This window comes from Vidua chalybeata, chromosome 5 (genome assembly GCF_026979565.1).
Source record: "Vidua chalybeata isolate OUT-0048 chromosome 5, bVidCha1 merged haplotype, whole genome shotgun sequence".
Taxonomy (NCBI): Eukaryota; Metazoa; Chordata; class Aves; order Passeriformes; family Viduidae; genus Vidua; species Vidua chalybeata.
In genome coordinates this window covers 13,863,492-13,877,529 of record NC_071534.1, presented here as the reverse complement: position 1 = coordinate 13,877,529, position 14,038 = coordinate 13,863,492, and the positions used below count along the sequence as shown (strand labels likewise).

At 44.2% G+C, this 14,038-nt stretch overlaps 1 protein-coding gene across 1 annotated transcript in view; it reads right to left on the bottom strand.

Moving 5' to 3' along the window:
* The window catches only part of PLXNC1 (plexin C1), a 70,697-nt gene extending 63,808 nt beyond the window's left edge, over nucleotides 1-6,889 (bottom strand). The window contains exon 1 of the mRNA XM_053943865.1: nucleotides 5,942-6,889. Coding sequence (XP_053799840.1) covers nucleotides 5,942-6,889 — 948 coding nt within the window. The remainder of the gene's footprint in view (nucleotides 1-5,941) is intronic.
* Between the last annotated feature and the right edge of the window lie 7,149 nt (nucleotides 6,890-14,038).

Sequence of the window (14,038 nt, the reverse complement as noted above, 5' to 3'; positions counted from 1 at the left end):
ATGCACACCAGCTGCTGAATAGCTCAGGAGATTTACTGACAGTGGATGCAGACATGGCTCTGGACTTCACTAGCAACATCTTGTTGTTCTTTGTACACAGAGTTCAAGGAGGAGAGAAACTACAAGTACTGGGAGAGGATTAAGCCAGAGATCTCTTAAGAAATCTCAGATTTTACAAGTTTTAGGGAAGACAGATGGGATCTGTAGGAAGATGCTGAGAGACAGTCTGATGAAGCTGAAAGGTTATTCTCTGCTATTTCAAAAGGTGTGGAGATCAGGTAAAGTCTCCAACTGAATAAAGACAAATACTGCACCAATATTAAAAAAAAAAAACAACCAGGTTTTTTCAGGGAACTACACATTAGGTCTCACTTTTTTCCTGGGAGAATCATGGAGAAAATCCTCTTTGGAATCATTTCTGGACACAAGAACACGAACAAAGTGACTGAGAAAAGGCAGCATAAATTTACCAAGAATAAATCATGCCTGACCAATCTGAAGTATTTATAAGACTTGTAGGTGTGGTGCTTAGGGACAGGGTTTTGTGGTGGATGGTCTTACAGGTCTTTTCCAAAACTGGGCTGGTTCAGCCTATAGAAGAGACAATTTCAGAGGGACCAAAGAAACAAAGCCAGGCTCTTAACCAAAGTGTACCTAAGGTAACGAGAGACAATGACACAAACTGAAACACTGCAGGTTTCTAGTGAATAGGAGATGAAAAAGCACCACTATGAGGGCAATCAAGCAGAACAAGTTGTCCAGAGAGGTTGTGCAGTCCCCATCTCTGGAGTGTGAGAGTTGACAAGTTTTTGGTGGCTTATCTCCCACACTAAACAGGGATGAACTGAAAACTCATTGTAACAAGACATAAATAGTCACTTCAAAAACGTTAACTCTAGAAACCCATCAAACATCAGATGCAACACTAGAAGTCTGTAATACTCAGGAGATTGATTTTACTACTATAAAATCAATTACAGGATCAATTTTGATACAAAATTATATTTAGAAGTCTGTAATTATTTCCTTAAATAAAAGGCAATGAATCACTCTGGAATGAGTTACCACAAATTCAAATGTTGTTCCTGTAAATTAAATGCCGTAATTAAACTGATGTGACTCTGTTGACTTCAAAATCTCATTTTGGTAGAGCTTACACAAGCTAGGATTCGTCCTAGGATTCCAAACTGTGTTTGATAAATTAAGGGACACATACCAGACCTCATACGCATCAACCACTGAAAAATGAAAACATTCAAAGAAGAGACTGTTACAACTCTTTCCTTGCATTAAATAACAGATGAAAATCCAACCAAGATAGCTTATTTTTTAGTAACTATCACAACTACTTAGCCTTTTCACATAACAAACACCTTAATATAAACTACAGCAATTCTCTTTCTTACAGGTATTAAGAAACTTTTTTTGGCATTTTATACCCAAAAAATTGTGAATCCTTGAATATCCCTGAGTCCTTTTCTTCTCATGCAACTTTTTTAATGGCAAAACCAATTTCCAGATTTGTCATTATCATGGTTAGGTAACACTCTACATCTCTCCCCTATTGATGTTCTCCAATTGGAACACTTTTCCTACTCATCTACTTGGCTGTGACTCACAACATCCTGGCTTGTCTGTGAGAGACCTGAGATCCTTGTAGTTCCTATTCTGTCACAGAACAACAGAAGAAAAGCCTTTCTTGAAGTTCACTAACTCCCACAGCAACTTTGTGACAAATTCCAGCATTCCTCCTGTGTTTGTAAGTACTCAGTCAGGTTTCTGAAAAGAAAATGAGAATGAGATTTGGCAAATTCACATTTATTAACTAAGGAACTTGTGAAGAAGATGCACTTATGTATATGTAGGATATGCTAGAGAGTCCAGTAACACATACACCCTGATAGTGCATGTAAGTAGATATGTTCAAAACTAAGACACACATGAATCAAAGAAAAAATAGCTGAATATAAAACTGCAAAATGTTTTCAGAGTAGTTTCAACTAAAACACCACTTGCCTCTTGCTAGATAGGAATCCTGTCTCTGGGAATCAAGTAGTGCCAATGTCCTGAATAAACACATCCAAGCAGGACAAACTTTGTGCACACTATGCACACTACTGCACAAAACAAAAATGGACTTACCTACTTCTTATATGGAGAAATTCCACAGAATTTTTAGCAGCCACATACTTTTTGATAAAGTTGTTAAGTAAGGATCTTAAAAATTACTAGTTTTCAATAATAGACTCTAATCCAGCATTAAAACTTAATGCAAATGAGGACTTTGGCCTAAGAGGTAAAGTGAAGCTAAAGAGATTACACACCTACAGTGAGTTCCAACAGGATGCAGAGCAATTTGGTTCCAATCCAGTGAAGTACTCAAGTACATGCTTTTCTTTAAATGCATGGGCATGAGATGATGGAAATACTTATATATGCCTGATGTTAAATATGTCATTAAGTGCTTTATTGGGTTAGGCCCTGAAAGCTCAGTACCTTACAGGAATGGGTTCAGAGTACAACATGCAGCAACAGCATAACTAACAGGGAATTTAGGACCATAAATACCCTGGGCTAAGCCCCTCTTGCAGTGTCCTACTGAGAAATGCAATGTGAGTGGAGAGGGGTAAGAGGATGTCTTGCCTAAAGGTTATCAGAATAGTAACAGAAATCTGAAGGATGACCAGAAGGAAAACACACTGCCACTACTCCCTAATGTATATGCTTACTATAAATTGTATTCCTGCAGTGAAAAAATCCCTGTATTTTCAATTGTTACATAAACTGATAGTCCATGTCTGGGATCCACATATCTCATCACATCACACCTGAGCTCCTGCATTCACATGTACCCAGCAGAGATGACTAAGACCCACAGCACCCTACAACACATGGTATCTGCAATGCAAAGGCCAGACTGACATTCAGCACGGTCCATCCACCACAAGCACCAGAGAGGTCTTGCACTCACAGCGCTCATAATGCTGCAACACATTCCTTTGCTCAAGACCAACACTGGGCTTAAAAGACTGGAGTTTAAAGCAGTGTTAAGTACTGTTGCTTGCTGCCATTCCTACACATCATAGTACTCCTGACAGCTCCATGCCACGAGGCACTCCCTTCTGGCCAGAGCCACTGCTGCAAGCTGCACACTGATGGACATGCCACACTCCATCTTCCTGTCAGCTCAGTCCAAGTGATGCCTTGTGAAGGCTGACCTAGAACAGAGACTAGACAGAGCTAAAGAATAAAGTAGGTCTTTATTAGAAGGCCTCAATGGATACACCTTAGGCAGCACAAGAGCCCAGCCAGGGCTACGCCCAAGATGAACCCAAAATCATCACAAAAAATAGACAACTGGTCACAGGGTCTCACACTTTTATAAGTTCTGGTGTATTAGCATATTGGAGTTAATTGTCCAATTATAGCTTTAGCTTATCAAGTCCCATCCTTCTTGTTTTTCTGTCTTCAGTCCACCATTGTTTATGCTCTTGGGCCTGAGATTTGGATCATTTGTCCTTGGTCCTCAGCTAGAGAAGGAATTGTTTTGTCTACTTTGTGAAGAGAGCTTACTATCCCCTAATATGAAGCTCAGAAGTACACACTAAGGCAGTACAGAATCTGAAAAATATAAAAGCTAAAACCTGAGACAACACAAGAATAGCATATTCCATGATTGCAGGGTCTCCCATACTTTGGTGAGAGACGGTAGAAGGATCTGGTCTAAAACAACCCAGAAGCAGCAGCATATGGGCCTGTCATCTCCAAACTTACTCTGCAATAGCCTAGCCTAACCTTCTGTAGTATAAAAAATATTAAAGCTGAACTACATGCATTTATTTCTATGTTTATACACCATAAGCCCATATAATTTACTTTAAAAAGAGAGCTAATTAGCCATGTAATGGTATAGGTCATATTACTTCACAGGACCCACATGTCCTGCTATCTCAAAAAATATTAAAATACCACTTTTCTCTCAGTGGCAAACTGCATTTCTTGTGCCAAAATATTACAATCAATAACATCATAATTGGTTGGGACATAAGGTTAAGTAAGCAATCCTTTTAAAGATTGTTACAGTTGAGATTCTTCAACATTGTATCCAAATATAATCTAAGTTTCCAGGAGGGACGAGCCTTTTGGGACATGAAAGTAACTCTGGAGTCACAGGAGTCTGATCTGAATCAGACCAATACTGAAACAAGTGGTTCATTGATTTTCATATTCAGGCCCTGAGAGACAATGGGAACAAGGAATTACCCTGACCACAGAAATATATGCCTCACCTTACCTGCATTATGTCACTCTGTGAGATCTATGAGGCTCTTCTGAAATCTCTTGCATGAGGTTTTATAAAATGTTTAGAAAGGATCTACTGCCCAGGAAGCATTCTTTTTCTGTTTTGTTTAGCAGGCTCAGAAAGCACTTTGCTAAGAAACTTCATGACTAATTAGAAACAAACAATGCAAACTAAAATTCCAACAAGCAAATAGGTATTTTGGGATCAGAATGAGACTTCAAATTCATTCCGGAAGTTTGCCTTGTGGGAGCACAGAAATCACACATTGAGCTAGCACTGGAAATCAAAGGATTGGCTCTGGCTCCGTAGTGAGTTTCACTATTTCCTTCAGCAGAGCTGTCTCACCCACATATGGGGTTCTCATTCACAACCACGTCCTCTAACACTGGCAATAGTCTCACAGCTCAGTAGGGAGATAAGCAGACTGAATCACACATGCCCTCTGGTAGTCTGTTTGGAAAAAAATCTCAGCACTGCACTCCACTATGAGTTAGATTTGGAAAACCGAGGAGTGCCAGTAAATCTACTGCACTTCTTTCAAGGAATTTCGAAGAAACTCTTATTGTAATACACGAAGGATTCAGTAGTTTAGCTGCAAAGACCCTGGATGGTGTGGGAACTGCAAAGGGCTTAGGGATTGCTTTATGATGCCTTGCTTGATCCCTTATGATTCTTCTTGATACTTTTCAGTGGTCCTTTTGCCACAGCTCTGGAGAGTCTTCTGAATCTAAATTAAAAGCATGGACAGGCCTTTCAAAAGCACCTTCTTAATCTGAATGACATTTTTACCTTCCTATATAATATAATGTTTAGGTAATTTCTTTACTACTGACGCCACAACAAAACCAGTAGCCTTGCCTATCCCACCCTCTCTGTGCCCCGCTCACCCTGAAAAGGAGGAAGGAGCTGAAGAGAGTGTCACTGAAGTAGGTGACATGGGGAACTCTATGGGATACCACTGTCTGTGAAAATGTAACCACTGCAACAACAAAGAGATATCACCTATTGTTGTCTCCTGCACACAAGGATTTGGGGAGGTGGCTGTGTGAGCCCTCCAAAGCAAGGCCAATCGTGCAAGGCTTGGGAAATACTACTGAAAAAGGAACCACAGATAACTAGTGAGTGATAGGGATAACAGTGCACACAGTCCAGTGCACAGAGCCAATTTGATGAGTTTTTTTTTTATTTCTGATGTAGCTGCAATGACATGAGATGTGAATGCACAGAATAAGATAGGAGATGCTTTATCTAGGCTGTATGGAAAATAAAATGAAATATGACTAATCCTAGGCTGAAAAGGACACATCGAGGGAGAAGCCTAACACTCAGGTCTGACCCAGGATGCCCTCAGGTGCTCCCTTAGATGTACCTTTCACAACAGGTAGGTGGGAAGTATACCAAAATCTAGTAAGGAATCAGCTTTTTAGAAACAGAACAAGCCGGGGAAATCACGAGAGCTGACAGAACCAGGGCTGATGTGCAAAGCCTGGTGTGGCTCTGAAGTTTCTCGCAAACTTCACGTGCTTCCCGGTCAGGGACACCCCGTGAGTAGTCATGCACAGAGACACGAGCCACAACAATAACAATGTCAACAAGGGCGTGCAGGGTGAAAGCTTAGCAAATGATGCCCAGACTTACACAGCTTTTCCCGTTCATATTGAAGTGTGTGGATGCACAGGCTTGCTCCTTCATCTCCTCCATCCCAAAGATGCAGACGGCAGTGCTGTTCCACGCCTTGGTGTTGTGGCTGTGGCGGAACACGCCCACCCACCAGCCCCGCTCACCCTGGCGGACAAGGCTGGAGGAAATAATGAGGCTCCTGCACCCGCAGTCCAAATAGACGTGCCCTTGCAAAGTAAGGCCACCCTCTGAAGGGCGCAGCTGGCGCAGGACAGCCATGCTGGGTGGCTCCGTGTTATTGCCCAACTTGGCCTTCAACGTGTAGTAGGGAAAAAAAAGGTGATCCCTCCACTGGAGCGCGTCAACAAAGTGCAAAGGTTCCTCCCTGCGCTTGATGATGCCCAGCTCCTCCTTGGACTTCAGGTTGACCATGCTGCGCACCGTGATGACGGTCTCCTTGTCCGACTTCGAGGGCTCGCAGTGCAGGTGGTTCGTGTCGGCGCTGGTTGAGTAGGTGGCCGCCACGGCCAGGTACCAGGCGCCGGCCTGCTGGAAGACGACGCCGGCGGTGGAGCCGTCGGGCAGGCAACTGACCACCTCGCTTTGGTTCAAGCGCTGCCGGTAGGACGGCTGCTCCCACACCTGGCAGGCGCCGCCATCCTGGGTCCAGCCGGTCAGCAGGACGCCCACCCCGCCGGCCTCCTCGTAGTGCAGCAGCAGGTTGCTGCGCGTGCCGGGGGGCTCCCCGCATCCCTGCCCCGCCGCCGGCACCACGCGGCGGCGGCGCTGCAGGTCGGGCCCCAGCTCGTAGAGGCAGCTGCCGCCCGCCACCAGCACGGCGCCGCCGCTCACCTCGATGTTGTCGATGGGGGCCCCCAGCAGCTCGAAGCTCTGGGGTCCGGCGGCGCCCGCCAGCGCCGCCAGCAGGGGCAGCGCCCAGCTGAGGGCGGGCGGCGGCGCCGCCATGGGCGCGGGCTCGGCTCGGCGCCGCGGGGCGCCTCAGGCGGCGGCGGGCGGCGGGCGCTGCTGCGCCATGGTGCGCGGAGGGGCCGGGCGCGCTGCCGCCGCTGCCGCCGCTTCTCCCTGCGCCGCGGCCGGGCTGCGCGGGCGGGGAGTTCCTCTTTCGGGGCGGGGAGGAGGGGGTGCCTGCACGGGAGAGGTGGGCCGGGCTCCTCCGGGAGGGCTGCCGAGCCACCGAGCCGCCGTGCGCCGCCGCTCCCCCTCCGCCCCCCGGCCCCGCCGGCCCGCCTTGCCGCGGACGGTGGGCGGCGGCGGCGCCGCGGGAGCCCACCTCGGCCGCCGGGCTGCCGGGGGCGGCCGCTCGCAGCGGCGTGGCGGGACGCGGTGGGGAGCGAGACCCACCTCGCCCGGCGGCGCTCAGCACCCGGACTCGCACGGCGACCTCTCCGGAGCACCGGAGCAGGGGAAGCCCTCCGGGGCAGGGCGGCCCCCGTGCACTCCCTTTGCCTCGCTCCCGGCCCGGCTGAAGCCCCCCGCGGGTAGTGGGCGAACAGCGGTGAAGGTGCTAAGCGGAGGCAGCCGGTGGCGCGGTCCGCTGGCGGATGCCGGGTGTGGGCGTGGGTCAGACTCCGCAGGGCTCCGGCAGCGCCCGCTGCGAGCCTGGAAACCCGTCTTGTCCCCGTTCAAATGCACCACAGAACCGCCCCGCTAAACAGCACCCCCGTCAACCAGTCGGCCGATGCCTCCTTGAGCGGGAAGGTTGAGGGGTCAGAGATCCCTGGTTAGAGCTTGGTCTTGCCTGAGGTAGAACAAAGGCTCTCGGCATTCTCCCGAGTCCTGCAGGGCACACAAAACCCCTGTCCCTTTCCAACTGGGACATGGACGCCCATCCAACGCGCGCTGGGGGCTGGATGGGCCACGTTGAATGCAGCAACTGATTTACTTCATCTCCCACTCTGTCACTGCTGGCTGAGGTTCAACACAATGTGAAGTACAGGTTGCATGCTAAGCTTACGGTGAATTATCGTTTTGCTGAATTTTGAATGAAAAATTAAAACAGCAAAGATGCCTTTCAGTGTTATCTTTTGGCTGCCTCTGGAAACTCTGGGTGAGGATGGGTGTAGGGCCCATTGCCTTACTGAGAAGAGGATGTAATGTTCAAAACCGAGAAGTCATCTGACCCTCCATTGAAGCTGCTTTTATCTTAAAGTACCTTGATAGCAGGAAAAAGTGGGACTGTAAAAATTAGAACAAAAGTAACCTCTGTATGAATCAGTCAAGTGCAACATTTTCAAGTAGGAAGTGCTACAATGTTAACAAATTTTTATTATCTTTTTCCATGACAGTGCCCAGCAGCAGTTATTGTGCAAGAATTGATGTTGCTCTGGTCAGCAAAAATATTCCATAATTTTGCAGTAAAGTGTCTAGGACAACTATTCTTATGAAATCCAGAGCTCTCCATAGCCCATCTGCCTATCTCTTGTACAGTGACTCCAAAACGCATCCAAAATCTGCAAAATGTAGCAGAGGATGTGGAAGAGAATCATTGCACAATTTTTCTTCTTGCCAGATGCAAAGAGATGCTCATATGCTAACACTGCCTGCAGCTACCCGTGGAGGACTGAACTTCTAGTCAACATGTAGGCAAAGTAAATCCTCATGCCCATATCACCACTATAGGCTGCATATGGAAATGTCACTTATACATCTTTGCAAAGGAGGCTGAACATGTCATACTGGAGTGCATTACACACTACCTTGCCTTCTAGTTTAATTTCAGTTCAATTATAAAAAATTAAAAAATTGTCAGTGATCTTCCTCTTGCTCTAAACTGATGAGGCTAAACAGCAAAGCATGTCAGCATCCTAACTGCAAGACGTCTCATTCTGACCACAGAACATGTTCAACAACAGGTCATCTTCTGCAAACATCCCTCCTTTTGCAAAATCACCGAGCTCTGCATGTATTGCAGACACCTCTTTCTCAGGCTTTATATTTAGAATAAGCCTCATGTACTTCACTGAATGACTGGTTTGTTTAAATGAGTGACGCCAGGCTTGTTCTAATCTTAGAGAACAGCAACCCCTCCTAGGACTTCAGACTTCTCTGCCAAAAGTGCCAAAAAGCAGTGTTCTGCTTCAATTTTTGTCCTGGGAGGACTGAACTGCATAAGGTGGCTGTCACGTGAAAACAGTCTAGCTGTGTGGGCTAGCAGGTTCTACCAGGATGGGATGGGATGGGATGGGATGGGATGGGATGGGATGGGATGGGATGGGATGGGATGGGATGGGATGTCTTATTCCTCCTGTCCCAGGGACAACCATCAGAGCACAGTTCTGCAGACTGTTCCCTGCTTGTCACTTTTCTATTTCTGATTTTCCCTCTCTCTTTCCAGTAAAGCAGTAGCTTGGACCACAGCCTCATCTTGCAACATTTAATTCTGCATACGCTTCTGAGAGCCAGCTTTGCGCTGAGAGTCAGTGCATGGAGTTTTGCTCATGAGTGACCCAATTCTTGAAGCAGCAAAGTAGTCCCAGTTCCTTTCAAAGCCTCTGAAGTAAATAGGAGTTTCTATCTTCAACACATTCTTCTAGAGATACCTATCTGGAAAAGCTGAGCTTCTACTGGTGTTATGGAAATAGAAAGGGAGGCTACAAGTTTATTTTGTACTGCTTCAGAGTGTAATATTTGTTATTAACACAGCAGACCAGAAAACAGCATAATCAGTTCATGACTGAACTGATTCCAGCATGAACTGATGCTCATGTTGGAACTAGATGATTTTCCAAGATACTTCCAACCCAAACTAGTCTACGATACTTCCATAAAATCTAAGCAGACAATGGCAAATCATTTTACTGTATTTCTCTTGGCTGTCAGTTCCATAATTGGTGTTTTTATCCTGTTGTTGTACTGTGTTTTATTTTTCAGGCACTGAAGGGAGGGTAAACAAGGTAGTCTGCCTGTTAATGTTAGACTTTACAAAGCATTGCTGTCTAACTCTGGCAACCCAGTCAAAATTTATAAAAAAGCCAGGGAGGCAAATGGGGCTTCCTTTGCTATCCTAAGCAACATTTATGTATTTCAGCATGTCATGTTAGATCTGAAGTTAGAATGTGAATCACACCAGGACTTGTTTTTACATCTACAATTTAAAGAGCTCTCATTTAGATCTTCAACAGTGTTAGGCAGAACACATCCTAAATTAATCTAAGATTGCTTTTCCACTACAGTTCATGCTTCCCTCCTCCTTATTTTTCATCTGCATGCTAAATTTCTCTGAATTTATGAATCCACAGACAATCTTACAAAATATTACTAGTAAATGAGATTTATTTTTTATGCTTAATTTATGTAGGTTCATTTGATATTTCCCCTGTTTTGAAGTTTCAAGACCACTTAAGGTTTTATTTGTTTTGTTTATTAAATTCATGTGGTTACCTTAGCTTAGTTCTAAAATGGATTTGCAAAGGGTAAATAACTTTTCATTTACAAAGAAGTGATAGGTGGCATTAATGTTAGCAGGCATTTTATCTTTGGTGTAATACTTGAAATAACTGTTTTTCTTATTATATAGTTAAGACAATTTTCTACTGTAACTGCATGTTGACAAAATAGAAAGGAAATGCTGGGCAGTTTTTAAAAAGCTTTTCTGAGAAGGATTCCTTTTCTGACAGAGGCATTTGAATACTGAAACTGGGTTTACAGATTTGGATTTTAGTTCTGCTTTTCAGTCTTGTTTCTTTTTGTTTAGATTTTTTTTTTTTTGCTTTAGATTTTCGTTTAGTCTAAAAGTTACTGACCATTTTGCTTTTTTTATTGGTCTTCACAATGAGGAAATGGCAGATTCAAGAACAGGACTATGTTGTTATAACTCTTTGGGGATCTAGATGGGATGCTATCAGCTGCAGCCAGCAGTGATATGTCCATGGTCTCCAGGGAAAATGTTGCTTTGCTGGAGTCCCACTAATGCATCTGAGCCACTTGCCCAGGGAGATGCTCCTTTGTACTGAAATGCTGGAGCTATACACAACTCCCGGGCATCTCTGACATAGCAAACTTCTCTGGACGCTGGTTAATGCTTCCCTTCATGGGAGCAGCATGTTACAACTGTATTGGGTTTGTGTAGCCAGGTTTTGGTAGTTGGGGGGGGGGGGGAGGGGCTACAGGGGTGGCTTCTGTGACAAGCTGCCAGCAGTTTCTGCCCTGTCCAGCAGAGCCAATGCCAGCTGGCTCCACAATGGATCTGCTACTGGCCAAGGCTGAACCAATCGGGAATGATACTAACAGCTCTGTGATAACATATTTAAGAAGAAGGAAAAAAAAACCCTTATTGCACAGATGTAATTGTGCTCGGAGCAGAGCAGAGTGAGAATATGTGAGAGGAACAGCTCTGCAGACACCAAGATCAGTGCAGAAGGAGGAGCAAGAGGTGCTCCAGGCAGCAGAGCTGAGGTTCTCCTGCAGCTCATGATGCACACCGTGGTGAAGCAGCTGTGCCCCTGCAGCCCATGGAGGGCCACAGGGACGCAGAGATCCAACTGCAGCCTTGGAGGAGCTTTTGGGTTACTTTTAAAAGTAACCTAAGCTCTTGACCTGGCTGTGTCTTCAGTCAGAGATAATAATCATGCAGTGGAGGGGCCTAAGACCCTAGAGCAAGGTATGAAGCAAGAGCAATTGGTATGGCCTTTCCTGTATGAGCCAAAATACAAACCAGAAACTTTTGCATGAAGTCAGTTCCTCAACCTTAGACAAACACACCATTTGTCAAGGAGAAATTTAATCTGCAGCATCTATCTGTGCCAGTAGATAAGGAAAATTATCAAGAACCTGTTCTAAACGCCTCTTTGTTTTTCCCCTTTGCGCATTTACACTTGCAGAGGAGATACTCATCTGAAGGCTTACTAAACCACTAGTTGGTCAATATGTTTTCTACTTAAGATGTCTAAACCAGCCCATTCAATTTGAATGAGTCAGCTGTAGGAGAGCTTGTGTAGGTTTTCCTGCTGGCAGATCTGAAGGGATGCTAAATTAAGCAGAGGGTTATGGTATTAAGTTGGGCATGGGCCAAGAAGTGGCAAAGGAAATGGTAGATGAACCAATAGGAGTCTGGGTATATCTCTGTTAAGGTGATATTGATGTGAACTGAGGCTGTGAGATGCACACATCCTTTTCACAGATTCTTTGAGTGTTTCTTAGTTGACCTTTTTTTTAAAAACACATTATCTCTTATATTGCACAAAAACTCCATAGTAGTGCTTTGCATCAGCTTAGCCATTCACAGAGTCACCATCTGCCTAAATCCTTGATGTTTTCCTATCTCTGACAGAAGTGTAGCAAGAACTTTTAAAAATTTTGCGTGTGAATTCAATAAACTTTCACCTAGTGTGATTTGAAAAGTCTGTGTCATTCCATTAAGAACCTCCAGGTCATAGGAAAGTTAAAATGCATGCTAAAATATATTCATGAAATTTATTTCAAATTAAACTTGGAATACTCACTCAAAATTAAAAAAAAAAAAAAAAAAAAGAAACAATGTTCAAAGTTGGGGAATAAGATGCTGTAATCTTCCTCAAGGATAAACAAAATGACTGTGTTAAAGAATAATCATCTTAACTCTAATTACAGAACTGGTTGCAAGAGCCGTCCACTGTAGCATCATCCCATACTAATATGCTCCAGGACTAGAATAGGTTCTGAATGGATCAATTACTATTTATTTCCATCATTCTTTTCTCTAATTTCCCCAAATGGTACCAATTTAGTGTAAGACCACTGCAGATGTGAGTAAACACACTCTTATTTATAACTCTGCTTTTTGACTGTGGTCCTTAGTCTGGTCACTGCCAGAGTTCCATAACCTGAAGCAAAATTATTACTTGGGAATTGAATCAGATTACAGATAAATGGCACTGCAGCAGATGGATGGGGTATTTGTTAACTTTAAGAGAAGTGTACTGAAGGATATTAAGAACAAAGGAACAAGCCATAATTATATATATGTTCCAAAGTATTAAAATACCCTTCCACTAATCCTGACAGTCACTGATAATATGAAGTCTTACTTTTTCTTGCTGTTAGGCCCACGAGCATCAGCTGGATCTAAATTCAACGAGTCTTCTCAGTCCACCTTCCAACAGTGTAACACTGATGCCACATCTTTTACTTTCTAGTATGTTGACTGCAAGATGACAGCTTACCAAAACTGCTTTGCCAGGGCAGTTTGTGAGAAGGATCTTCCACAGTCTCTCATGTGCCAGAAATCTGAGTTCCCTTCATGTGTCTTTTCCCTTAGAGCCCAGAAGCTAACTGTGGGAGAGGTCCCATCTGAAACAAGGACCGTGACATTCAGTTGTTACCAAGCATACATGCCTCCACATATCCATATCAACAAATTAAAACACTTGCCTGTATTAAGCAGGTCAAACATGTCTGCAGAAAAGCATCTTGGATTTTTCTTTTGTAAGCAAAGATGTAAACAAAAGCTTGGTGCTTTTGTTTAACCTATGTGTTTTGTTAACCTATGTTTTAACATAGGTTAACACAGAGAGATTCATGGAATTAAAATTGATTTTGAAACATGAAACAAAATGTTTTTCCAAATGCATATTCATTTAAGGAACTGTGTAACTAAGCACATATTTACATATATATCTACTTCTGCTTGCCTACTGACTACTATATTTTGCAATCCTGTTGGTAAGAGAAAGAAAAAAAACTGCATTGTTTCTTAAAGATCTATGCAATTATGCATATGATTATGCTATGTTCATTTCACAATTATGCTGTGAAATGAATGGCTTATCAGAGAAAAATAGCTTTGCAATTAACTGTGTTTAGGAAGGCAATTAAACAGGTTAGTTCCACTCAGGGGGTAACCTGAAAGCTATTCTGGTGATCAGACCAGTTTTGATCTCTCACTGCTGGCACTTGACCTTCCCTCCCTTGACTCCATGGCTGCTTTCCAGGAGCATGTCTTCAAGGAAAGGTAAAAGCTGACCCAAGTTTAACTCCTTATTTGTTATTCTGGCAATTGGTTTTTTCGTATCTCCGTCTGACTTCCCCCTTTTTGTTTGTCCTGAAAAGACGTTTGCATGGAAACAGGATGTTAGAGGCAGAGAAATTAGCCCAAGCTGCAGGATATGCAGTGGCTGC